Source organism: Podarcis vaucheri, assembly GCF_965113315.1.
Source record: "Podarcis vaucheri genome assembly, chromosome: 3".
NCBI lineage: Eukaryota > Metazoa > Chordata > Lepidosauria > Squamata > Lacertidae > Podarcis > Podarcis vaucheri.
Genome location: NC_138761.1, coordinates 125,437,817 through 125,465,656, shown reverse-complemented (window position 1 = coordinate 125,465,656; position 27,840 = coordinate 125,437,817). Strand labels below are relative to the sequence as shown.

Sequence of the window (27,840 nt, the reverse complement as noted above, 5' to 3'; positions counted from 1 at the left end):
CATCAGGGGGCAGTTTTCAGTCCTCCCTGCTCCATTCCAATAATGCAGGGTGGTTTTTCTGTGGTGAAGGGGGAAAATTTTATCATACACACCCATTTTCTCTTGGGGGCAGGTTACTGTTAATGTTTGGGGCTCCTGTCAACATTTTATAGCCTTTGACAGGCGAAGAAGTTCCATAAATTATGATGGAAGGTAGATGCTGTGTGACTTTCCCATAGCCTCTTAAGTTCCCCCCTTGAGGGGGTTCTTGAGGGTTATTGTGTGCCCTAGTACTTTGCATGCTTCATACTCTCAGGGAAGAAGGCTTTATACCACTAGCTCCCTCCATACATCTCTCAGTTGTTTTATTGGAGCTACAGGAATTCCCCTACCAGTCAGTTGTTATACACCTACACTTTACAGAGATGCATACATACCGTACATGGTTACATGCACTACAAGTCATCCAATGGGGGCTGTGTGATGACAACCTTACATTTTTATGTATATAGGAAGAAAGGCAGCACACTTGGACAGTGAATGAAATAGTATGGACACAGAGGAAAGTGCTTAAACAAACACACTCCAGTATACAGTTAGATTGTCCTCCTCTGGCCAGTGTCAGGCTAGCAGCAGGTACAGTAAGTTTGTTTGATTTATTCTGCTGACCTGGGAGCCCCTTACCTTCTTGAGTCCCTAGTGGGACTTGGATACAGACATGCCGTTGTTGCTAAGGGTGCTCAGCACCTGTTGCCATCTGATAAAATATCACCTTCATGTTTTGGCTTTCTAAATTTATAGATGCTTGGATTATCTTTCAAGTCAGTGAAGCCAGGGCTGAAGGCACTTCCCCAGACAGTGGTCACCCTATTTGATGCAAGTCTTAGGAACTCCTGCCTGGATTTACCACGCGTCACTTCCAGCGGGTGGGCCGGAAGTATTTAGATTGCCCCATGCCCAAGCCAAACCTCTTTCATCTGTATTCAATGAAACTGTGGCCTGTTTTGACCCCAAAACCAGTCATATTTGTCTCTTATTTATATGGGCTGGGGAGCCCGACGCCTGGTCCCACAAGAGTCAGCCCCCCCCTTGTTTCTGGGCCCTTCTCTCTCCAACAACTCTAAATATACCTGCTTAGGGATCTTTCCTGTTTAGAGTAGCTGGCCCTCCAATATCTCACTGATGAAAATGGGTTACCAGTGCTATGCTCCCACAAAGGAACCAAATAAAACTAATGCCAATTCTTGTTTTTGTACTGCTTCACTGGGCTACAGCATCACACCAGAGCCTTTTCTTGCCCGTTGCTGGGGAAAAGTTCAATACAAATGTGGGTCCGTGTGTGTGTGTATAAATACATAAATAATGTGATGTGAAGAAACTCATGACAAAGCCAAGAAAACAAACATTTCCTCATCCTCTGTACTTTGGTTGCTACGTTCCATTCTTGGTACACAAGCCAGTTCGCAGACCTTGATAAACTGCAACAAAATGCTCTGATCATGTGCATTCTAAACTCAATTAACTCATCAATTTTTATTCTCTTCCTGGCTTGAGAATTTTCACCTGTGCTATGTCAGGGCGGGCCCAGGTGTAGCAGCTGCTTATGCTGTGTTGATTTCATTTCGTTTGTCCACCTTCCATTCACATTTAATCAGCCATACATTGTGTCCTTCTTGGGATCTTTTGCATCTCTATGTCTGTTATTTTTCCTGCGACTGTAAGACCCTACTCCCAACTTCCATTCCTCCCCATTAGGCAAAAAGAAAGAATGAAAACATCCATCCATGCAAGACTTTTTATGAGTTTTCCGATTCAAAAACAAATTAACAAATTTCATTTGGATGGGATTTGTCAGAAGATTCTAGAGGATGAAAATTAAATGAGAATGCAGAGTTCAACGAAGATCACGTAGGGGGACCCCCTATTTTATTTCAGTAGGACAATAGCAAGAAGCAGCACAGTCATTCGCAAGGCTGCCCTTGCACCCTTGCGATTGCACTGCCTCGTCACAGTTGCTGTACTTATTATCATGTTTGCAAGGATTGGCTGAAAATGAAAAAGGACAAGAACACATCAGAGTTAACAAAAGCAAAATGCCCCTGTGATTCAAACTCAAGAGATGCTTTCATTTTTAGTTGCTATAGTGGAGGTGATTTACAAGAAAAAGCCACCCACTTAAAACATTATTTAGCAGTTGTTTTAATGAATGTAGGAACTGAATTAGTAATTAGTTTAGCAATCCTGGCTGTAACCCAGAATAAATTGGACATGTTTTTAAGGGTGGATGTGCAGGTCATGAGAACATTTACATAGACATCCTGCAACCACCTACAGAATAAGGAAGGTTATGGGGTCTACATCCTGCAACCACCTACAGAATAAGGAAGGTTATGGGGTCTACAATCTTGTGCACATCTACTCAGGAATAAGCTTCCATCAAATTTACTGGGATCCATTCTTATTAAGTGCCCTTTCTAAAGTACAAAAAGGCATTATGATAATATTTGAAGTTATTTCTACTCACTGCATAATCCATTGTCGCATGAGCCAGGGCAGTCCGCACAAGGTGATCCAGATTTATATGGGGTTTGAATTGATCCTACTACGTTCCCTCTGGAATGATGAAAGTGAAAGAGTAAACAAGGATATATTTGACTAGAGTGATCGTATAATCTCAGTAAATGATTTTCTTAATTAGAAAAGTTCTATTCCATTTATTTAATCAATGAACTTATAGCACAAATATTGTGCAATGTGAGGAGTAGGGCTGTGAACTGGTTTCAGCTAAAGCCTTCAGCCTGAATTGAATTAAGGTTAATTCAGGTAGACCTGGGCTTTGGATGAGTTGGGTGGAGACAGCACTGATAGGATCGCCCTCCCAGAGTGTTTGGGCTGTCAGGAGAAGGGACATTGTGTGGGAGGAAGGAACTTTGGCTGCACTCCTCTTCCCAGCAGGGGAACGTAGCCAGGTGGTCCAACTGAGCAGGAGTGAAGACTTCTGTGCCTGCGGTGGAGCTGCAGGAATGGGGTGGGGGGAGAGGAGGAGATGCAGTATCTGCCTCCCAAATATATGTTCCATTAGGCCTATTACTATGAGTTGTTCTATTCAAGTCCAGGAAAATGTAGACCGGCCAACTAACTCTTCAAATGACAAAATCCAGCACCTGGCGGGGCTTGAATGGCTGGGAGCAAGGCTAATTAGGTCTCTGGGTTGGTGGTTCCCACACCTGGTTCACAACAAGCTTAAAAATGAGAACATTCTTTTCTGAGGCACTGTGGCTCACTTAATGTTGAATATGCTGCAGGTGCATATTGGTGGATGACAGAAGCCATGGGCACTAAGAGAGAAGGGCTGCAAGGCGTGGGAGCACAACCCTTTGCTTCCTTCAGCAACAATATGAAGGTAAGGTTAAACTGGATTCACCGGTGCACCAAACCGTAATGGGTGGTGAAATTAGGGAGGGCCTGTCACTGAATATTCACCGGAGGAGGAGTGAAAATCTCCAGCTGTTCAGAGGACCCAATAAATAAATAAAGTTTTCCATAGATTGCCAGAAAATTCTTTTCTGAGGGGTTTTGACTCAGCCCTTTAAAAAAAATCCACTGTTGTTTCCTGATTTCCTGGCAAATGGCTCAAAGAGGAACGACCTGGCTGTTTTTGTTTTCTAGTTGGTTGGCAACCATTGAAATGCAGAGTTAATACATTACTAGTGTGTTGCCCATGCATCCTGTGGTTCTTAATGAAGTTGTTTTTATCGTATAATGCCTTTTTATTTGTGCTTTAAATGTGTTGTAAGTCCCTTAGAGACCTTGGGTAAGAAATGACTAACAGGTTTAATGATGGACTGACTGAATGATACATACGCAGGGCAGTACTGGCAAACGTAGTAGTATTTTAGGGAATTTTGAGGGCACTGGTTCACAGCACAACCGACTTTGTAAGACCTGTACCAAACCACCTGTAGATATAAAAACATCCACACAAGAAAATCAGTTAGAATCTAACTGTTTTGAGCCAGGAAAATATTCACCTGACAATACCATTTAAACTCCCCCCGCAAAAATCAATCAATCACCACTTTGTGTTGTGTATAATTAGGAGCACCTTGAAAAGGAGTACGATACTAAAGAAATAAACAATTTCCAGATAACAATTTCAATCATTTTCTTCCTCTGGCAGTAGCAGCTCAGAAATAGCTCATTTGGTAGATCATGAGACTCTTAATCTCAGGGTTGTGGGTTCAAGCCTCACATTGGGCAAAATTTCAGGGGATTAGACTAGTGGCCAACTCCCAAGAGACTGCGATCAACTCACAGAGTTAAAAACTGGCAGTGATCTACCCCCCTTTTTGGGTTTCAAGTCAAAGTTGTTGAGCTTTTTCTAGAAGAGACAAAGTTGTTGAGCTTCTGGGGGGAACAGTGATCTACCAGTGATCTAACACAAACATCCTGTGATCTACTGGTGGGTCACGATCTATCTGTTGGACGTGCCTGGACTAGATGACCGCTGTGGTCCCTTCCTACTCTACAGTTCTGTGAGTCTATGATTCTATATACAGCTGTGAATAGGAATGGCCTCATGGGTGCCTGAAGAACCTTCAGAAGCAAAGGTGTAGGAGAGAGAACGATGATCCTTCCTGTGTGAAAACTATGAATAGGAATATGTGAGAGAGGCCGCCCCTGCCCAAAGTGACCCACCAAACCAAAAGCAGTCTACCTGCCATGTGATGTGTCACCTGTTGGGGGCACAAGAACCTTCCTTGGTTTCTTTATCTTTTCTTTTGCACAGTCCCAGAAGTGTAGTGGGAGAGCTGAAAATAATGCTAATATATTTCACATCTGGCAACCAACACACCCTTTGGCTTCAGATAGTACATGGGTAGACTGTACCTCTCAGGTGCTATTCTAAGGGAGGTGTTCATGGTGAGTTCCAGCACCTCTCTTTCCAGAAAAATAGCACTACTGCAGACGAGTCTAAAAAGCCCAGGACACAAATTTTCACAGCCCACCAGCAACTATGGTGGCTCATTTACCAGAACTAATGCATTTAGTGTTAATTCTGAAGTCTATAGTTGATTCTGACCAAATTAAGCCCCTAGGAACCACTATAGCTGCCAGAGGGCCATGAAAATTTGTATCCCAGACATTTTAGATTTGTCTAAATATGGATTTCTTTTTTCCAGCTCTCCTACCCCACTGCAGGCAGCAGCAAGCCAAGATGCAAGAGGGCTGTCAGACATGGATTGACTAGATGAACCAAGCACTTGACAAAGATACAAAACGGTGTTTGAGTTACCTGGGTATAATGGCCAACTTTGGCTCCTGCAGGGACCGCTCCAACACCGTACTTAAAATCTTTCACCTCGTTGTACCACTCTTGAATTACTTTAGACCATGGCATAGGGCCACTTGACATGAGCAAATTTTCACCACATGGGAATCCATCTAGAAGTGGAGACGGTTAACATTAAGAAAAGTCATGATTAGTGATTCGGGGAATTCTATAAACAAGGGGAGCTCTTCAATGCTTTGGAGAAACATGTTACAATCGGTAAAACTTGCTTATTCCAAGCAGGATTTGGTCCCCCCCCCCCCGCAAATCTGTCTGCTTAAGTAAATCTGTATACATTTGTATGTACAACAATAGTTCCAAAGCAAAAGGTATAGTGTGCTCTCTCTCTCTCTCTCCACTCCCATAACAGAGTATTTCAACAATTCAAGAAAGGGAGTAAACAACTGAGCATATTCCTATTATTCCTATTATTTATTAAATATGTTAGTTGCTTTATCTTACCCACGGCAACCTAAAGTGACTTCCAACCAACCAACCAACCAACCAACCAACCAACCAACCAAGACAGCCACACAGCTCCCACCCCACCATGACACTAGCTAAACCATAAAACCAAGAATAAAAAGAAATACATTAAAAAATCCCACCCAATTCTAAAAGGCCATAGATAGTTAAAGGCCAATTATAGTTAAAGAGGTAGGCGTTGGGGAGTAGAAATGTTAACCATTATTAGTAGCAGTGCAGTATTCCTGTTATTATTAGCATTTCTGTTATTGTTTTTAAGTGTGTAACAGCTTCTTGCTAAACACAATAAACCAAACTGACTGATAGCGCTAAGGTTATAGAGGAAAGTTTTTGCCTGGCTCCTAAAGATATATAATGGTGGTTCCAGTTGAGCCTCTGCGTAGAGCAGTCTGCAAAACTGGGAGCCACTGCAGAAAAGGCCTAATCTTGAATTTACACCATCTAGACCTTTCATGGTGTGACACATGAAGAAGTGTCTCAAATGATGATCACAGGTATATAAAGAAAAATAAAGATATAGAGAAAAATATTAAAGAAACTTGTGCAAAAGAGGCAACACTGTACAGCAGTTTACCAAGATAAGGGAAAAATGGCCGATCAAAAGCCTCATAATCAAGAACAGCACAATATGAAAACACATTTGCCGTCACTTACTAAATAAGTTACATAAATCAACAGAGAGCTACAAAGTCCACTTCCCCTCAGAGAACCTGGAGTTGGTGGGTCAGTTTCTTTGATGTGGCCATAAATAATGCTTAAAAAAAACAGATCATAATAGAGTATGTGGAAGCAGGGCTTTTTTCCAGCTGGAACTCAAGTGAGTCCCATTACCATTCTCAGAGAACGAGGGAGTATGCATCATTGGTGTAAAACAGTGGTGACCAAACTTTTTTCAAAGAGGGCCAGATTTGATGAAGTGAAGGGCCGTGAGGGCCGTCCAAAGGGCCGTCCAAAGTTGTTGAGGTTTTTTGGGGATTTCTCCCCAGAAATAAACTGCTACAGGGGCTGGATTAAACTGACCAGCGGGCCAGATCAGGCCCCCGAAACGGACTTTGGACACGCGTGGTGTAAAGTGTGTGTACAGACAAACAGTGGCGGAGCATATGCCAGTGCTGCCCAGGGCGGGGTGCACTCCTGAGGGGTGCGGAGGGTGCCCTCCCAGGCGCAGGATAGCCACTTAGGCGCACCCTGCAGCTGAGGGTGGAGCGAGTCACCAATGGCGGACATTCAGTGCGCAGCCTGCCTGCGACTCCCAAGTCTCCCTCGAGTTGTCAAAACAAAGGGGAAGGGAGAAATGACAATGGCAAAGCGGCGCAGCTCCCCCTCCCCCCTACGGCTCGGGCTAGGCTTGGGAGTTGCGGGCGGGTTGCGTGCCAAATGTCACCCCCCTCAGCGAAGACACCACACCCAGAGTGGTCCGCCCCCACCACACACCCCTTCCTCCGCTCCTGCAGACAAAGCTTAGCTGGTCAGAACTGAGTGTGGAATTCTGACCTCAAATTTTTGAAAGAACCAGAACATTCCACCGTTCCTCTTTTAGTGGCATTCCTCCAGTATTTTCAGTATTATCTGCAGAATGACAATTGCAGGGTTCCTGAAGAGTTAGTGAATGGTGACTAAATGTGGATTCTATTTCAGATCTCCAAATTATTTCTACAATGCTTAGTGAAAGCTCTACTTGCCAGCAGCTCTTTGTTCTGGTGGGCTGTGTTGATATTGACATCTACTTGCCCAGCTTTTGGCATTTGCTTCTGAAGCTCCACTCCATTCCTATAAGAAAAAAAAATGTATTAAACATGAGACTGGATGCAAAATGTAAAAATGGAGAGGCTCATATTTGCCTGATCATTTTCGCCTTTCAGCTCTCTTAAAAAACTTGTGTGTTCTTTTTAATGATAGTTCTTCTCAGGCTATGTCATGGTTTGAATACATGAAGCAAAATCAAAGTGTGCAGTCTTTTCCCTCTTGGGCTTAGTATTACATCTGCCTGACTCATGTCAGTCATGGTTAATGGCAACAGCCAGCTTTCAAAGATGCTGAGTTAGGTGCTCTCAGATACTACCTGGGTTGCGTGCACGTTTTTGTTTATTCTTCCTGACCCATGCCAACCATACGTAACAGTAGTTACCAGGGTCCGTAAACCACTTCAAACCAAGGTTAAAATGCTGAATTAGGTGCTCTTAGCTACTACTTAGCTTCTCAGAAAAATGCATATTCATTGTCTACGTAGTGGACAATGAATGCTTTTAGTTGTATATATGAATTAAATAAGTTAATGTTATTGTGTATTTTAATTATAGATTGGGTTTATAGTTGCAAATCATGTAGTAGCCACTAGGGAATATAAATTAATAAATAATAAAAGATATGTATAAACTAGCGCATGCAATTTTCTGCCAGCCAGAAAGCGTAGTAAACCTTTAAAACACTTACCATCTTCAGCATGTTGCTTGCAGTTGGCTTCACTTCTCTCCGCAGGGCATTGTGCTTGTCAAGAATTTCCTGTCGCTCACCTGGTCCAACCCCTTGTGCATGTGCCTATAGTGAGAGAGTGAGTATTTTTTTCTTGTATTTATTTATATGATTATATTTTTCATTACACCAATGTAATTTTAGCATACTTTCACTAAGAATCATGGACATGGTTAAAAAGTGTGCACTTGCTTCTGTCAGGCTCTTCTGTCATAAATGAAACATCAGTTGTAAACTAAAATTGAAGGGATGTATTTTACGTGTTCTGACCATTTTTTTTTTTTTTTTGGTTTGGATTTGATATCCCGCCTTTCACTCCCTTTAAGGAGTCTCAGAGCAGCTCACATTCTCCTTTCCCTTCCTCCCCCACAACAAACACTCTGTGAGGTGAGTGGGGCTGAGAGACTTCAGAGAAGTGTGACTAGCCCAAGGTCAGCCAGCAGCTGCATGTGGAGGAGCGGAGACACGAACCCAGTTCCCCAGATTACGAGTCCACCGCTCTTAACCACTACACCACACTGGCTCCATGGAGCAGATCAACAGGTCCTCCAGTTGGGTGATGCAGAGGCGTTAAGATGTCTCTGGACTCCTCTGGATAAATCCACAGCTACTGAAAACTATGAGAAACTTAGCATTACTTTTAGTGGGATATGTAACTGGACCATCCTTCCATCATATTTTAAGGTTAACCCAAGTTAATTCCATTTGTTTGGACTTCCTGTTAAGTATGATCTTTTTTCACTTCAATGTGTTTATGGATGAAGCAGTCAAAAGCATTTTGGCTTATTAAAGTGACGGTTTAGTTGGCCCAACTAAATCTTGCATTTGCAAACAATCCAGCTAACTTTAGTAACTTTTCATGTCCCACTGACTGAGACTGTTTAGCATCTCCCAGTATTGCTACACTACACAACGTAAACAACTTACTCTTGAAGCAGGCTGTTGCAGCAGAGCAGCAAGACTCAGCAACACGATGTGTAGGATCATCTATGAAAACAAAATAACACTGGAGAGATTATCTTAGAGTTTCTGTTTAGATAAAGAGCACACTTATTGAAACATGGTGCCATTCTTCTGAGTAGTAGTTTAAATTTCAAATTGCTCATGTGGCACTAGTTGAGACTTGTACCTCCTGGAATAGGAGTGCCGCAGGCAAGTGTCTCTGATCCAGAGTCACCATTTTGCATCTGACTCCACCCCACTAAACTATTTTGCTTCTGTCTCTGGTTAGTGGACATAGTGGCTGCACTGGAAAACACCACCTGAGCCCTTCAAATTTCCTTTATTATGCAGCCATTCTTTCCTTTCTTTTCCCCTGCAGTTCACTGAATTGCCCCTCAATTTGCTCTGGAGGGGCTCCCATCACCCTGGAACAGATTCTGTGAGTAAGTATGGGGCTGCAGCAGGAGGAGAAGAAAGTGAACTTCCATTGTTTAAATCTGTTGTGCAACAGAAATCTCTTCCAGTACATGCTAAAATTCGTAGGTGGTACAATCACAGGTTCTCAACTAGGTCCTTTCAGCCACACTGATATTGTGCCGGCAGCTGATTAACGGCCTGTTTCCGTGCGCTGCTCTGGTTTCGGTGTTCCTTTGCACCAGAAGTGGCTTAGTCATGCTGGCCACCTGACCCAGAAAAACTGTCTGCGGACAAATGTCAGCTCCCTCAGCCTATAAAGCGAGATGAGCACCACAACCCCAGAGTTATTCGCGACTGGATTTAACTGTAAGGGGTCCTTTACCTTTTACCTTATATCCTGAATGGATGTACTTGGCTATGAAGACTGCCTCTAGGGCAGAGCTTCTAAGCCATATTCGTTCCATTTCTCTTCACATCTATGGACACTGGACCACTCTACAGTAATGGTAAATTCACTTAGGTGGTTTTTATGACACTAGCACAATACTTAGAGAGTCCTCATCTTTGAGAGTGTGGAATTGTCCTCCCAGTTCTTGAACATCACATTGAGACTGCATGGTGTTTACAGGTCTTCTAGCTCCTTCTGTTTGGTAGGAAGGAGTCTGGCTTCAAAGTGTATGGGCTATGCTTTTCTGTGGTTTACCTATAGCACCCAAAGGGGAAGATGCTGTCTGGATGACCCATGAAGGACACAACCTTGTGCCAAAATGGTGTGACTGTAGTTCATCTCTGTACCAGGGTGCCAGAATGCATAGGATCACAAGTAGTAAAATAAAGTAGGAAATAGGACACATGTTACGTGTTCACTAGCTGAACTCTTTTACTAGCTGAAACTCTTATGGAGGAGTACAGAAGGATTAGAATGAGTAGAATTGTCTTGAGGCAAAAAGAAAGGGAAACAAGGAGATGTTTAAATGTGTGAAGGTGTAGCTATACTGTGACTAAAGTCCAGTGCAGTTCACTTCCAAGAAGGTTTCCTTGATAGTCATACCTACTGATAACAGGGTTACCCGGGATCCGGCTGTTGGGAACAGTGCCCGGGAGCAAATCACTCAACAACTTTGCCCCCTCTCCCCCCACAGCTCAACAACTTTGCCTAAAAGAGCTCAACAGCTTTTGTGTCTGGATTTTCATGAAATATGGTAACCCTAGAACATTTTATGCAATAAGTACATAAATAATAGAAATTTGATCAAAAAGTTGTATCCTCCTGAGATAACCTAAATTGTTTAACTCTGCTAATAAACTTCATATAGCAGACTATGGGATATAGCAGACTATGGTATAAAACTGGCACCCTCCCTCCCAAAATCTTACCTTCCTCCTTGTTTCTAGTAAGACTGGAATAACCTTCTTTGTAGATTTAAGGGGGTTCTGGATGTCACTGGAGGATGTTATGCTTATATACCACTCCTGTTTCCTTCTCTGCAGAATGACTCAATGTCCAACAGTAAATCACACAATTTTGACCAGGGGGAACTTTGGATTTCTCTTAAGTTGTTTAAAAAAATATTATTTCCTAAAATTTATTAACCATCTTCTATGCAACAACAAAGCATCTCTTATTAGTGAGCTCTTTCATGCCTGCCAACTTCTTATGAAGGATTGATATCTGTGCTTGTTCTTTATCCTATGGCGGGGTCAGCAAGGTTTACCTCACCTGGGCCGGTTCACTCCAGTGGAGATCCCTCCGTGGGCCGGATTGTGTGTGTGTGTGTGAGTGAGTGCGCCCGCCCACGATTTCTGTTGCCTGTCCCTGCGCAGACGCAATTTTCGGTGCTGCGGAAGCGAGTGCCCGTGCTGCGCTGCACTGGTTTAGCGCAGCACGTGGGGACTCACCGAGTGGGTGGCTCAGTTCGGGGACAGTTCGGGGGCCGGTTAAACAACCCCCATGGGCCGCCTGTAGCCCATGGGACTTAGGTTGCTGACCCCTGTCCTATGGCATCATTTCGTCACCCATAGAGCTAAGCACATTTACTTAGAAGCAAGTCCCATTTCCCCCCAAAGCAGAATGTATTTGCAGCTGCAGCCTAAGACTCTAAACCAACTGCAAACCATCATGAATGGTTGAAGGCACTGAGTCATTACAGATTGCACAGATTGCGGTATGTGACCACAAGCTGTCTAGAAAACCCAATGTATCAACACCCCATTTTTCCTGCTTGGCAGGGGGTTGGACTCGATGGCCCTTGTGGTCTCTTCCAACTCTATGATTCTATGATTCATTTCATTTGCATAGGTTACAAAAGTTAAGGGGTGTGGCTGAATCAGATCACTGATGTGCCTGACTTTACTCTTGATTTAGAAGATCTGAGGATTTTTAATGTTGGATGTGTTAACATTCATGGATAAATGCTTTTTAGGTAGCATTGCATAATAATGGCTACCATTTCTTTTGATACAAAATTGTGTGCTTCCTACAACAGACAAATTTTCTTGAAAAGCTAAGAAAACTCTATAAATAACTAGTGCTTTTTCCTTAAAAAATGTTTAGGGATACTCTCATTTTCCTACTTATATCGAAATACTGCACTTCAAAGAAACCAGGCTCAAATTCACAAAATGTTTAGGGGTACGCATACCCCTGCACCCCCCCCGGAAAAGCACTGTAAATAACTAAATATGAACTGTTCTTTTCAGGGATGCAGATTAACCATAAAATTCTGCTGCTATCTGTAAAGGTTGCTAACAGCCTGGAATCACACATTTTTTTCCAAGAGGAAATGAGACAACAATTAACGCATCAAATATTAATGGTTTTCTGTCAAAATATGCTAAAACATTTGCCACAGGATTAATACAGAACTGCCAATTGAATCTCCCCTTCGCCCACAATATGATTTGAAGACATTCTTTGTACTTGAAGGAGGAAGAGGAGGATAAAATGTGATTAGATCACAGGAGCATCATGATGGTGGGCAAATGTCATTTCATGTATTTTTTTCAGTACCTGAAAGTTCAGTGTGGATACTAATCACTATGGTGATGATGATGATGATGATTTTAAATACTTTATTATGGTCATAGACCAGCATAAGCAAAACATCTAAATAAATAGCATAACAGTATGAATCTAAATGAATAATTATTAAATAAATCTGAGCAAGAACTGAACGTAGATTTAAACAAATACATAGAATACTTAATTAAGCAAAGATAATGGGTGTGTAAAAGTTTATAAGAAAAATTAAAAGATCAGTTTACAGTTATATGGGATGGGCTTCAGAAGTGAGGATCTAACAATATGGGCCTTCAGTTTAGGATTTAATTGTAGCATAGACCATTCTTCATTGAATAATCATTATTACCCGTGTGTCTAGAAAAATGTGCAATTCTTTACATTACCTTTTGACATGGTTTTCTTCTGAAATAATAATTGTATCTATTCCCCAGCACTCCTACGACATGCAGAAATTAGCTTTATTGCCTATTTCCAGGCATGAATGTACGGTTTCAGTGCTAAGCACCAATTTGAGAGTAAGCCACATTGAGTATAGCGGATCTTGCTTCTCAGTCACAATTGTTTGCATAGGTTGCAGTCCTGGGACTCTCCAGAGCAGTTTCTCCTATGTCTGTCTGGTATTTCCTGGTCTGCAGTAGAACACAGCTGACTCCACAGATTAAACTAGCTGGTTTGGTTGTTTCTTTAATGGCATCATTGGTCCCTGGTGCCTGCTAATTATATTGGAAGTAAAGCTCCCATTTGAGCCAATGGAAGCAGGTGTCAGTCGCCCAGTCTGGATCAGGACTGTAGCAAGGGAAGGGTTAAGGCCCTTCTGATAATAGTTGGGCTCTGCCTGCGATTGACTACTTGCACTATTTATGCACTGCTGAAGTGATAGGAAATGTTCTGGTGTCCCTCATTTGCTGATAACTTGGCAGCTTGTATCTCTTTATGCAGTGATGCCACACAGCTGATCTTTCCAGAGGTGATGTTGATGATGGCATACTGAGTGGCATTCCAGCATTCAGTGATTGCTTCTGTCCACTTAGCATCCTGACATAATTGCTGCACATACGTTCTTATGCATGTGCTTCTGGAATCTGCTGAAGCAGAGCAGGGATTCATGGGAGCATGAGGATGTATCAGGAAAAGCAAAATACAGTGACTGTGTTACATGTCCTTTCTGGATTGTGGCAAGTCATAATGTTCAAAACTGAATGTTCCTATTCAAATGTTCTTCTAGAACAAGGGATGCCATGACTTTCTTTGTGCTGGAATATTTTTTTTAAAGCACTGAGCCAATAATATGTCGTAATACGTTCTCATATCTCGCATATTATCTTAAGGTTTGGCCTCTCATTCTGGTTTTCTTACACAAGATGCATTGGTGTGGGAAATGGGAGCAGGCTCAAATACTTTGTCAGTGTGATGGAGTCATGGCTCTGGTTGGTGGTCTCATTGCCCATAGACCTTCATCCTTCCCTCCTTCAGAAGAATAACCTGGCCACTGACAAGTGAGTGGGGAAATGGAGGTTATTGCACAGGTGAAGTACAATTGTGGCCTTGTGTGCATATTATATCCCTGGATGGGTGAGTCTATGAACCAGCCCATTGTCCGTGAACTGGCCCATTGTGAATTGAGTCCACATAGTGGTGCATTGTGTTACTTTTGGTTATGACAGATATTAGCAATGAACTTTTCAGTGCAAATTAAGTTGTTCCCATAAATACCATGTTTCTAAGAAGGGCTCTTTCCCAATGTTCTAGCATCTCGAATTCAGGGTTACTTAAGGTGATTTACACAAGCACTTTTTCCACCATGAATTGATTATTTAAATGCATCTTATAGCAGATATCCATACATATCCCAGTCTTGTGAGTGGTCCAGCTTTCAATACGTGTCTTACCTGAAAGATTTTTAGAACAGCTATATTTAGAAAGTTAAACCAAGATCTCTTCTTTTCTTAGTGGGATTTCAGCTTGGATGAATATTTTCTAGCTTGCCCACCAGAGTGGCAACTCAGTTTGGGTGGAAAGTAGAAGAGAAGAAGAAGAGTTTGGATTTGATATCCTGCTTTATCATTACCCTAGGGAGTCTCAAAGCAGCTAACAATCTCCTTCCCTTCCTCCCCCACAACAAACACTCTGTAAGGTGAGTGAGGTGGAGAGACTTCAGAGAAGTGTGACTGGCCCAAGGTCACCCAGCAGCTTCATATGGAGGAGCAGGGATGCGAACCCGGTTCACCAGATTACAAGTCTACCGCTCCTAACCACTACACCACACTGGTAATGTGTTATAAAACGATTCTAAGCCTCTCACTCCCTCTGGGAACAAGTGGTCCTGGGGTCATATTGGCAGACCCACACTGGATTTAGAGTAAGGTTACTCTTGTCAGCACTGTTTACAAGGTTTTTGGGAAGGCACTTTGCACCTCTCTGGCTTCCTGGTATCTATTGTGACTCATAGGCAGCCAGAGCAGGCTGGAAGGGAAAGTCAAGGCCCCTAAAGCTACAGCCAAGCACCACTTTCAATGCCCACCTTGTCTTCAGCTGAAGAAAGGCCTCAATGGTCAACTAATTCAGGCTTGCTTTGGCAGGCTGGAGAATGCTGAGGCTGAGAAGGTGGCCCTCAAAGAAGGCCAAGCCTACTGTCTATGGCCCTTGGATTCAGGGAAGCTGGCTTAGCATGGAATCTCCAACTCTGTTGACACCTGCCAGGGTTTGAGATGCTAGTCCAGCCTCTGATTCAGGTGTGAGTCCCTTCCCTGGAGAAGTTGCCCCTTTTCAGAAATGGGATTGACCTGTCTGGGGTCCCTAACTACATGGAGCTTTCCACATTGGGGGCCCAGCCAGTCTTCTGTGGTTGCTAGACAGACTTCACTGGCATTGTCCACCCCACGGAAAAAGGGGGTGTCACAGTGACCACTTCTTTGCTCTGCCAGTTACCAGGCATGGAGGCCACTGGGACTTGATGCTTCAGTTCCCATCCCTGGATAACCTTCAGTAAGACCAACGGTGAGTGAATCTCTGGTTCCTCTGCTGGCTCTACCTTCTATTGGGTCATTGGACACACCTGCACATGGTGGAGCACTGAAGGGTGGGGCGATGGTCAGGAGTCAGTCAGGAGGAAGGGCATGCCTTTTCAGGAAACAGTGGCCTCTTGGGGCTTTCACCACCTAAAGAGAGAATTTGTAAAGGTGTTTTTGTGGACCCTTTCTCCTTTCTTGGAAGGGGGTCTGGGCAGAAGGAGATGATGTGGACCTGATATTGGAATATCGTGTACAGAGCCTATTCTGAGTTTGTGGGCAGAGAATGGCTGGCATATGAAGAGGCTTTTTGTATTAGGGCTGCCTTTGAATGTTTCCTACTATGGCATAAGGAGGAGGTGGGGATGTGGGTGGCGTTGTGGTCTAAACCACCGAGCCTCTTGGACTTGCCGATCAGAAGATTGGCGGGTCAAATCCCCATAACGGAGTGAGCTCCCGTTGCTCTGTCCCAGCTCCTGCCAACCAGCAGTTCAAAAGCAGACAAGTGTAAGTAGCTAAATAAGGCAGTGGAATTTGCTGCCAAGGAGTGTGGTGGAGTCTCCTTCTTTGGAGGTCTTTAAGCAGAGGCTTGACAACCATATGTCAGGAGTGCTCTGATGGTGTTTCCTGCTTGGCAGGGGGTTGGACTCGATGGCCCTTGTGGTCTATTCCAACTCTATGATTCTATGATTCTATGAAATAGGTACCACTGTGGCGGGAAGGTAAACGGCGTTTCTGTGTGCTCTGGTTTCCGTCACGGTGTTCCGTTGCACCAGAAGTGGTATAGTCATGCTGGCCACATGACCCAGAAAGCTGTCTGTGGACAAACACCGGTTCCCTCGGCCTGAAAGCAAGATGAGTGCTGCAACCCCATAGTCGCCTTTGACTGGACTTAACCATCCAGGGGTCCTTTACCTTTTTTTACCTTTAAGAAGGAGGTGGACCTATGGCTCACTCTTATCTGATCTGTAGGGACAGGACTGATAATGGCCATCTTCTGGCTAGGCAGGTTGCTCTCCCTTCACGTTCCCACAGGGTAGGAGGGGGGGTTCAACTTGCTTTGCTGGGAGTACAGTTAATGTGGTATCAGCCAAATCCCTGATGGTTCATACCACTCAATTTCCCCAAATTAACAGCCCCAGCGGCTGTTTGAAATCTGTGATGTCCTGATTGTGTGACCTAGCCACCGCCACCTCTTCCAGGGTGGCCGGAGCAGCCTCCATCATAGGCTCCTCCACCGCTGTGGATGATATTTGCCTCGTCCGTATTCACAGAAGCGGGCGCAACACATCCAAAAGCACACTTCTGGACGTAGGTGTCTCACTTCTGGTCTCCGTGGCAAGGCTGAGTAGGCTGCAAGAAGGCTGAGGCCCAGCCACCGCAGCACTGGAGAAAGAGCCAGCAGAGCGAAGGGTTGCGGTGGTGGGGGAGAGCATGTGGTTGGGGGAGAAAGAGTGTGTGGATGTTGCGCTTTCCCTCCCAAGCTCCATCTTGGCATGGGGCGCGGTGGTCCTCATCCCTTCATGACTTGTCCCTGAGAAAGGTTCTGCTAGGGTGGTTTCTGGGATTCCCAGGGTAAGATGCTGGGACCATCAAGCACTGTTCCTGGGAAAGGGCCCCAGCTCAATCAGTGCAGCAGCTTTGTGACATCTGATGGAAAATTACACCCCCCCAAAGGCAGGCACCCTATATCTTAAAGAAGGGTTTTTTAAAGTTTTGCATCCCCTGTGTTGGTCCATACTTCCCCCTTACTTTCGCTCGTGATTTGAAGTTAGTGGTGGGGAGGAAGTCCTTAGTGTCTCAGCCTTTGTTTTTGACAGATCACTGAATTGGATCAGAGTGGGGACATATCATGGTATGTGGCCTAGTGTGGTATTCTAGCGATCACCAGGTGGCAAAGCCAAACATTGGGACCAAGCTGTGCCTTAGGCAGTGGGCTTCGGCTGGATTGCCATGGCATGCATTGGGACAGGTTGCGCCCGACCCTGTTCCAGCAAGGGTGTGTGTGCCCCCCATGCATGTTTTGGTTGCCCATCTGGGCTTGTGCGATCACCAGCCTCGTAGAACCAACATGCTTAAGTCCACTTGATGCATGAAGGGGTTAATGGCATAGAGTAAGCTGTCCTGCCAGGCTTAGCTAGGCCACTCCTCACCTTGGGAGGAGGGGAATCAAACCTATTGTTGTACCTCAGTTTATCTGAGAAGCTCAGTGTGTAAAGAGGTCTGAGCTAGTTGCTCCAAGCACCGATCTTGTCTTCAATGCTATTCAACACCCATATGGTCACTATGAGTTTTTGGAGCTGTGCCTGGATGCAGTGGTGAACGAGGATCTATAAATTGACCTTGAAACCTGGAAAGATGGACTTAGCAATGTCACCTTAGCAACAAAAGAAACCTTAGAACACCATTTGCTTCTCATCTCCCATTCCTGGTAATGTAACAACTAATATTTTTATTTTAAAAACTGCGGAATGCTATAAGTCTGAGAGTCCCCCTACAGAGTACTGGGTGGAAGGACTGAGCATAAATATGAATGAGAAATCGTCCCACTCCCAAATTAACTTAATTCACCCATAGTTCACCCAGCAATTATGGCAGCAACTTTCTGCGGTCGTTCAGAGATTTTTGTTCAAATGCACTAGTTGATTCCAAGCACTGGGGATACCAGGACCCTTGTGCGCATGTGTTGCTGCGTAGGGTTTTGGGTTGCTATGTATTGCAAAATAGCTTCAGCTGCAGGATGAGCCTAGGATCCAACCTGTGTTATGTCAGTGTGAGCCCAGGTGGAGCAGCTGTGGGTTGGTTGCACTTCATTTCATTACCTTTGTCCCCCTTCCATTCCAGGCTTCCTGTATCCGCATTTACTCAGCCATACATTGCATCCCTCTTGGGATCTTTTGCAGGTGTGCATCTGTGTGCCTTTTATTTCTCCTGTGACTCTTTAGACCCTACCCCCCAACTCCCCACCCCCCCATTAGGCAAAAAGAAAGAATGAAAACATCCATGCATGCAAGACTTTTTATGAGTTTTCAGTTTCAAAAACATGTTAAGAAATTTCATTTAGACGGGATCTGTCAGAAGAAACTGGAGGATTGTATGATTTAAGTGAGAATGCAGAGTTCAACGAAGATGATGAACGCCCCAAGAGGGACCTCCTATGTTATTTTGGGGGGGGGGGGACTTGCAAGAAGCGACACACTCTTGCATAATTTCCTATTTATTGCATCCTTGTGATTTCACTACAGCTTCACAGGTGATGTTCTTATCTCTATATTTTCAATGATTGGCTAAAAATGAAAAGGACAAGAACACATCAGAGTTAACACCTCCAAGGATTCAAACTCCAGGGACTTTTTCATTTTTAGTTGACATAGTGGAGTTTAAGATCAAAACGGAAAGTGATTTAAAAGAAAAAGAAGAACATGTAAAACATTATTTAGCAGTTTGTTTTAATGAATGTAGGAACTGAATTAGTAATTATTTTAGCAGTCCTGGCCCAGAACCCAGAATAAATTGGGCATGTTTTTAAGGGTGGATGTGCAGGTCATGAGGGACGCGGGTGGCGCTGTGGGTAAAACCTCAGTGCCTAGGACTTGCCGATCGTATGGCCGGCGGTTCGAATCCCCGCGGTGGGGTGCACTCCCGTCGTTCAGTCCCAGCGCCTGCCCACCTAGCAGTTCGAAAGCACCCCTATGTGCAAGTAGATAAATAGGTACCGCTTATAGCGGGAAGGTAAGCGGCGTTTCCGTGTGCTGCGCTGGTGCTGGATTGCCAGAGCAGCTTCGTCACGCTGGCCACGTGTTCCGGAAGTGTCTGCGGACAGCGCTGGCTCCCGGCCTCTTAAGTGAGATGAGCGCACAACCCTAGAGTCGGACACGACTGGCCCGTATGGGCAGGGGTACCTTTACCTTTACCTTGTGCAGGTCATGAGAACATTTACATAGACATCCTGCAACCACCTACAGAATAAGGAAGGTTATGGGGTCTACAATCTTGTGCACATCTACTCAGGAATAAGCTTCCATCAAATTTACTGGGATCCATTCTTATTAAGTGCCCTTTCTAAAGTACAAAAATGCATTATGATAATATTTGAAGTTATTTCTACTCACTGCATAATCCATTGTCGCATGAGCCACGGCAGTCCCCACAAGGTGACCCAGACTTATATGGGGTTTGAAGTGATCCCATCATGTTCCCTCTGGGATGATAAATAAGATAAATAAGAAGTAAACAAACAGGGATACATTTGTGCTTTCTGTTCTCAATTATTTATGCATATTTTTTAGAAAGTTCCTTTAGTCTACTGTTGTATTAACCTTTTGTGTGCTGTAAATTATTGTTCTTAATTTTTCCTTAATTTTATCGTTCAAACTGCTCGGATGTTTTTTGACAAGCACTGAATACATTTTTGAAATGAATGTGGGGAATAGGGTTGCACGCTGGATTTTGCTGAAGCTCCAAGCCTAAAATGAATTGAGCTCATTCAGGTGGATTGGGGCTTTGGCTGAGTCGGGTGGAGACGAGGTCAAACAGAGTCAGCCTCCCAGAGCGGCTGGGCAGCTGGGAGAAGGAGACCTCTTCCCTGCAAGGGAAGACAGCCATGCGGTGAAGCTGAGCAGGACTGCACCCCTCCTGCCTCTGCAATGCAGCTGCCAGGGTGGGATGCAGAGAGAAGGAGGGGCAGCCACCCCTTCTGCCTCCCAAATATATTGGCTTATTGTTCTAGTCAGATGCAGGAAAAAGGAGACTGGCCAACTCACTCTTCAACTGAAAAAGTCCGGGCAAACTTGGAAGTAGGTTTATGTAACAATGATGAGAAATTAGTTTCTAACATGTACAAATCATTGTTAGGCTAGGAAATAAAGGATGAAATGGTTGAAATAACAATGACTAATTGTGCTAAGGATGTTGGACATAATATAGATATGGCTGCCTGGGAAGAGCTTTGGAAAACAGGAATGAAATTTACAGCATTTTATGGCTTAAAAGAAAATTATTACAATATGATATACAGATAATATTAAACTCCAAATAAACTAGTTCAAATGTACAAAAATGTATCAAACAAGTGTTGGAAATGTAATGACCGTGAGGGGTCATTTTATCATATGTGGTGGACCTGCAGGGAGGCGAAAGCCTTTTGGGATGTGATATATAATGAAATTAAGAAAAATAAATAAATTGGCTTTTCCCAAGAGGCTAGAACCCTTCCTACTTGGGGATACTAGACAGAAAAATCCCAAATGAAGCCTCAATGGTATTTATGTATGTGACTACAATGGCAAGGATTCTCAATGCATAGAAATGGAAGGAGGAGGGAACACCCTCTAAAGAAGAATGGTTGATGAAAATCTGGGAATACGCAGAGATGGCAAAACTGACAGCACTGATAAGAGACACAGATTTCAAATCCTTAAAGAAGACTGGAAACCCTTTCTAGTCTACAGTGGTACCTCGGGTTACATACGCTTCAGGTTACATATGCTTCAGGTTACAGACAGAAATAGTACCTCAGGTTAAGAACTTTGCTTCAGCATGAGAACAGAAATCGTGCTCCGGCGGAGCAGCAGCAGGAGGCCCCATTAGCTAAAGTGGTGCTTCAGGTTAAGAACAGTTTTAGGTTAGGAACAGACCTCCAGAACGAATTAAATACTTAACCTGAGGTACCACTGTATTAAAAAAGTTATTCGCCATATGCAAAGACCACATTGGGGTTTGAAGTGTCAGAAAATAGCCGAATATATTAAGAAACATGTTAAAGGGGATGAACCTATAAGACAGAACCTTAAAATGCAATTGTATGTAATTTGGGTTACAAACATCTATGTTGTGTGAACGGGAAGTCACTAGTTTTGTGTCTTCCCTGCCTATTCTCCTGAGGATGATAACTGTGACTGCTCCTATGAACAAGGAAAAAATTGGGCTGAATGAAGTAAGTCTCCCAGAATTCTCTACACTAGTTGTGGGTGGCAAATTGAGGTTTTCTGCCAAATATTCTCTGGGGTGGCACGGGATTTCCCCAGGATTTTAGAGCTGGCATAAGGAAGTTGATATGGTTAAGGTCTGACTGGATCCACCCTGATGGTGAAGTTAGGGAGTCCATTTCACTGAATATTCAGTGCAATGAACATTCCGGAATGAAAGTCTTCAAGTGTTTAGGAGGATCCAAAGGGAGCGGGGGGGGGGGGGCGTGGAGGTTTCCATAAAATGTCAGAAAATTCTTTTCTGAGGGGTTTTGACTTTGTCATTAAAAAAATAAATCCACTGCTGCTTCCTTATTCTTTAAGCAAATAGCCCAAAGGTAATAAGGACTTTGTTGCTTTCGTTTTCTGGTTGGTTGGCAGCCATTGAAATGCAGAGTTAATAATAATAATAATAATAATAATAATAATAATAATAATAATAATTTATTATTTATACCCCGCCCATCTGGCTGGGTTTCCCCAGCCACTCTGGGCGGCTTCCAAAAGAATATTAAAATACTGTGATACATCAAACATTAAAAGCTTCCCTAAACAGGGCTGCCTTCAGATGTCTTCTAAAAGTCTGGTAGTTGTTGTTCTCTTTGGCATCTGGCGGGAGAGCGTTCCACAGGGAGGGCGCCACTACCGAGAAGGCCCTCTGCCTGGTTCCCTGTAACTTGGCTTGTTACAGTACTAGTACTAGTACAGTACTAGTGTGCTGCCCAAGTGTCCTGTGGCTCTTATGAGAGTTCTTTTATTCAGGTTTGTGGGGTTTTTTTGTAATATATAAAAGGAAAACTGATATGAAACATAAATCCTTTGGAGACTATGGGTAACAAATGACAAACAAACAAACAAACAAACAAACAAACAGATAAATAAATAATACATACGCAGGACAGTACTGGCAAACGTAGAGGTACTTCATGCTGCTTTGAGGACAATGGGCATCATAACAACCAATTAGGTGAGACTTGTGCCAAACCACCTGTGATTATAAGAACATCAACACAAGAAAACATATTGGAATCTGTTTCCATGTCGAGCAAGAAAAACATACATTTATCAGCTTTTTTTAAAAAAAAACCAACCAAAATATCATCACTTTGTGTTGTGTCTAATTGAAGCACCCTCATTTTTCCCCTCAGGGAAAGGAAGTTTGAATAAGCTGTGAATGAGAATGGCATCCGAAGAAAAAACAGAAAGAAAGGCACAGCAGAGATAAGGACAATCCATTATCTGAACTTCTGTGTGAAAAATATGGAAAAAGTACTGGGTGAAACGTGAGGAACACAGCCACCCCTTCTCAGTTTCCTTCCTTCCTTCTGTGAGGTCCCAGGCAGCAGCAAGCCAAGATGTGAGTGGGCTATCAGGCATGGATTGACTAGCTGAACCGTGCGCTTGACAAAGATACAAAATGGTGTTTGAGTTACCTGAGTGTAATGACCAGTTACGGCCCCTGGACGGACTGCTCCAACACCGTACTTGAAATCTTTCACCTCATTGTACCAAGCTTGAATCACGTCATTCCATGGAGTAGCGTGAGATGATGCATATATATTTTCTCCGCATGAGATGCCATCTAGAAGTTGAGACGGGAAGCATTAACAAAACTCATGATTCCTGACCTAGGAAATTCTGTAAACAAGAGGAGTCATGCAATGCTTCAGGAGAACATGCTGCAACAGGTAAAAGCTTGTTTATTCAAGCAGAATTTGTCCCCCCACTCACAAATCTGTCTGGTTATCTAGTTGGTTAAAACTACTTACATCTGAATGCAAAATAATTATTCTAAAGCAAAAGGTACACCTGTTTTGTTGTTAGCACATGTATGCTTGCCTGTAAATGTCTTTTCTAAAAGGCACTCGCTCTCTGGGGGTTTTAGAATTATTGCAGTGGTGTGTGGTCAGTGGACTAGGCAAGTCTGACACCTTTCCAAAGCCCACCTGGCATCTTGTCAGAGGCCTGGCGCCTCCTTCTCAAAGCCCAGGAAGCTTCTGCCCAGCTTAGGGATGGAGGTGCAATGCTCACGTGTGTGACATTGTGGCATCGTAATGTCACACATGCAACATCACTCCAATTGCCCTTGAAAGCTGTCACCTCTTACCTTAACTTTCCCTATGAAAAATTTCACTGCTTGCCACTGAATTATTGTATTGCGCTATCATCTATCTATCTATCTATCTATCTATCTATCATCTATCTATCTCTATCTCTATCATCTCCAATCTCTCCAATATCTCCAATATCTCCAATATCTCCAATATCTCCCATCTCCCATCATCTCCCATCTCCCATCATCTCCCATCTCCCATCATCTCCCATCTCCCATCTCTATCTCTATCTATCATCTCCATCTCCCTCCATTACTGTGATTAACAAGGCAGAGATATTGAAGTTCAAAAGCAAAATGTTTCAGGTTTCACCTTCTTTCGAACACCTGAGGGAGGAGGAAGCTGCAGTGTACTGGTCCTCTGTGCTTAAAAAGTTATATGTATCACAGGTGGACACAGTGTGTGTCGAGGCAAAGCTTGGCTGGTGAGAATGGCATGTGGAATTCTCACTTCAGATGTTAGGGATAATTGGAACATTCCTCTCCATTGTGCCTCTTTCTGTGGGATTCCTCGAGTATTTTTAATATTATGCTCAGAATGACAATTGCGGAGTCAGTGCAACAATTGTGAATGTATATTAGATGTGGGTTAGATTTTAGATCACCCTCAATTTTTTGCACAGTGCTTACTGACAGATGTACTTGCCAGCAACTCTTTGGTTACTTGGGCTGTGAGCAAATCGACAGTTGCTTGCCCAGCGTTTTGCATTCGCTTCAGCAGCTGAATTCCATTTCTAAATGAAAAAAAAAAGTAGTAAATGTGTGAATGGACACATACTCTAAAAATGGAGAACATCATATATCTCTGATTTCTTCAAAATTTCATGTGTTCTGTTCTAGAGTCAGTAACCAGCCTCAGTCCCTGGATGATCTTAAGCATTGTTTAGCATTACCTTTGCCTGACTCATGCCAGCCATGCTTAACGATAGTAAGGTAAAAAAGGTAAAGGACCCCTGGACAGTTAAGTCCAGTCAAAGGTGAATATGGGGTTGCGGCGCTGATCTCACTTTCAGGCTGAGGGAGCCGGCATTTGTCCGCAGACAGCTTTCTGGGTCATGTGGCCAGCATGACTAACTGCTTTTGGTGCAACGGAACTCTGTGATGGAAACCAGAGCACATGGAAACGCCGTTTACCTTCCCGCCACAGCGGTACCTGTTTATCTACTTGCACTGGCATGCTTTTGAACTGCTAGGTTGGGCAGAAGCTGGGACAGAGCAATGGGAGCTCACCCTGTTGCATGGATTCAAACTGCTGACCTTCAGATTGGCAAGCCCAAGGGGCTCAGTGGTTTAGATCAGAACGCCACCCACATCCCTGGCCAGCTTTCAAACTCTGGTTAAGATGGTGAGTTAGGTGCTCTCAGCTACTCATTGGGATGTGCACACATTACCATTTACTGGGGTTCTAGTGCACCCCAACCACTGGGCTTTGAATCTATGGATGCACAATGTTATTCATATTCCAAACGTATGCTGCCATTTCTTGTGCTTTGGTGTGTTTCCCTCCAAGTCAAATTTAGCCTGACGTGAGCATTGTAGCCTTGTCTCACTTCTAGTGAAGCCCTGGTGTACATTAGAGACACTGATCTTTCCTTCTGGGGTGGTGGTCCTACATGTCTGACATGAGAGTTCCCCCATCTCCTTCCTCCTACACCTCTCTTGCCAGGAGCGCCCCTTCCTTTTCACAGAAGACAGCCTCCATTCCACCTGCCACAGCTGCTTGCTGGGGGAGAAAAGTCTGCATGTTTAGGCAAAGTTGTGGTGGTGAGCCTTGGGCCACAGAACTCAGGACACATTGGACTCAGCTACATCAGTACAGAACAAGTGTTTTAAATGTATTATAACACTGTGACCCCAGATGACACTGTAGAATTCCATCTTTCGCCAACATGATTTCCCATCATGAGGTTTACAACACGTTTTCCTGAAATGCTTTTTTAAGGTGTGTAGATCCAGCCATTATATAGCATACCCTTCAACTTCTTCTAGCCTAAATCTGGGGCACACACCCCACCCACTCAGGCCGACCTTCACTATTGCCACCCCCACACCACTTCCCTGCTCACCCCACACCCACTCAGGCCACTTCAGCACGCCATTGCTGCCTCCCCCGCTGCCTTAACTTGGCTGGTTGGTTTCTCTCTCCACCACCTCGGCTGCCACCACCGTGAGGGTTTTTTTGTATACTTATTCTTAGATCTTATTAGGACTTATGTGGGGAATATTTAATTTTGTTGTATATGTCTGGATGTGTTTTATTCTTTGCTTATGACAAATTTTGTTATATTTATCTGATTATGTAAATTGCATTGAGCATGGCTTGAATGGTAGAATAGTGACGTACACATAAATGATGATATGCAAATATGTGCCCACTTATTGTCCTCTTCTGTCTTTTCTAAAACGATGTGTAAGTGGCATTCAAGCTGTTGTTGAATCTAGTCCTATCCTTGATGATTACTATGAGAGGTTTTCTGCCTGCAAGGAGGTGTAGTATCCCTGGAAAGCCTTTGCAAGGCCCCTGACCTACATGCTTACCATCTTCAGCATGTTGCTTGCCGGTGGCTGCACTCCTCTCCGCAGGGCATTGTGCTTGTCAACAATCTGATTTCGCTCAGCTGGTCCAATTCCTACTGCATGTGCCTGAAGGAAGAGAACGAGTAATATCCCTCTGGTCTTTATCTACAGGATTATTCTTTTTTATGCTAATATAGTTTTACCACTGTTTCTCTAAGAATCATGAAAAAGTGCTTTGTAGGCCCCATTTGGCTCTGTCAGGCTCCTCTGACGAAATGAAATCTGAGTTGTAAACCGTTGGGTAATGCAGTGCCACCAAACTCTCTTTGGCGTATTCTGGATCAGTGGTGCCGGCTTGCGCCAGCAACCATAGGTGCCTGAAGCTGGGCACTGCCATCACGCCCTTCTGGTGTGTGTGCTCTATGTCATCACGCCCCCCCGCATGCTGACGTCACTCATACACGTAATGCGGGCGCGGTGATGTGGCGCACACACGCCAGGGGCATGATGGCAGCATGCATGCGCAACCAAGCCTGGCTCCCTCATTTAAAATGTTGTGGGAGCCACAACACCAGAGCCCTGGGCACCCGGCACCTATGCTTTGGATAAATCTACAGTTACTGAAATAAAAAAGAGACTTGCCATTACTTTTAGTGGAATTGAAAACCACAACATCCTTAAAGAACCGAGATTCAATCAAGTTTTGGGAGAGAGTTAGGCATGGATGCCTGTGTAGCTAAGAAACTTACTTTTGAAGCAGGTTGTTGTAACACAGCAGCAAAACTCAGCAACACAATGAGAATGATCATCTCTGAAAACAAAATAACAGCAGGGGTTTTACCTTACATTTGCTGTTTGTATATAGAATGTACTTATTGAGACATGGCACCCCTCTCCTGAGGGCTGGTTTAGATTCCTGCTCATGTGGCAGCAGTCAAGAAGTCGATTTCTGCTTCCCAGAACAGGGCTGGTCAGGTGGCAGATCAGGATCTGCTGGAAGATCTCTGGATAGTTTGCAGAAGATGGAAGAGGGTTTTGGACTCCCAGTTGTTTAACAGTGGCAATTCATTGCTGAAGATTTTTGCCCCACCCTCCCAATGTAAGAAAATGTTTAATATATCTTATAGCATACTAATCCTCCACAAAAAAGCAACAACACATCAGGCTCTTAGAAGGAATAATTGACCTGTAGTAACTCGGATGTACATGTTCCTTAAAGGTCATTCCCACTGGAATGGGAATCCCCAAGTAAATGCTCATAAAACGGCAGCCTTGAAATTGCTTTAACCACAATCTCCTTCTCACTGGGGGCTCTGGGTCTTTTAGTTCTGTCTGTGATCTCCAGACTGAATTGTGAGCACCTGCTGAATAGTATAGTTCCCAGGGTTTTTCTGGGGGAAGGTATAAATGTGAAATTTGTAAAATATACATTAGATATATCCCTAGCATTATATCCATTGAAGACTATGGTAATGCTCTTGCAGATCCCAAGACCTCCCCCAATAAATAAAGACACAATTGACAATTGACACAGAATTTAGTTTAAGGTTATTGGCAAAATTATTGATTACAGAGTGGTTTGCTTA

At 43.8% G+C, this 27,840-nt stretch overlaps 1 protein-coding gene and 1 long non-coding RNA gene across 2 annotated transcripts in view; one reads left to right on the top strand and one right to left on the bottom strand.

Annotated features, from left to right (window-relative positions):
• Nucleotides 1-27,840, top strand: part of LOC309528866 — a 145,572-nt gene that overhangs the window by 13,842 nt on the left and 103,890 nt on the right. The window lies entirely within an intron of this gene.
• LOC309528697 (uncharacterized protein) lies at nucleotides 1,671-27,178 on the bottom strand (the record flags this gene model as incomplete). The annotated part of the gene is made up of 11 exons (XM_082216295.1): nucleotides 1,671-2,025; nucleotides 2,504-2,592; nucleotides 3,844-3,938; nucleotides 5,276-5,424; nucleotides 9,197-9,256; nucleotides 19,771-19,859; nucleotides 22,518-22,612; nucleotides 23,058-23,206; nucleotides 24,051-24,159; nucleotides 26,276-26,380; nucleotides 27,101-27,178. The coding sequence occupies 11 exons, from the start codon at nucleotides 27,176-27,178 to the stop codon at nucleotides 1,901-1,903; spliced, it is 1,143 nt and encodes a 380-aa protein (XP_082072421.1). The 3' UTR covers nucleotides 1,671-1,900.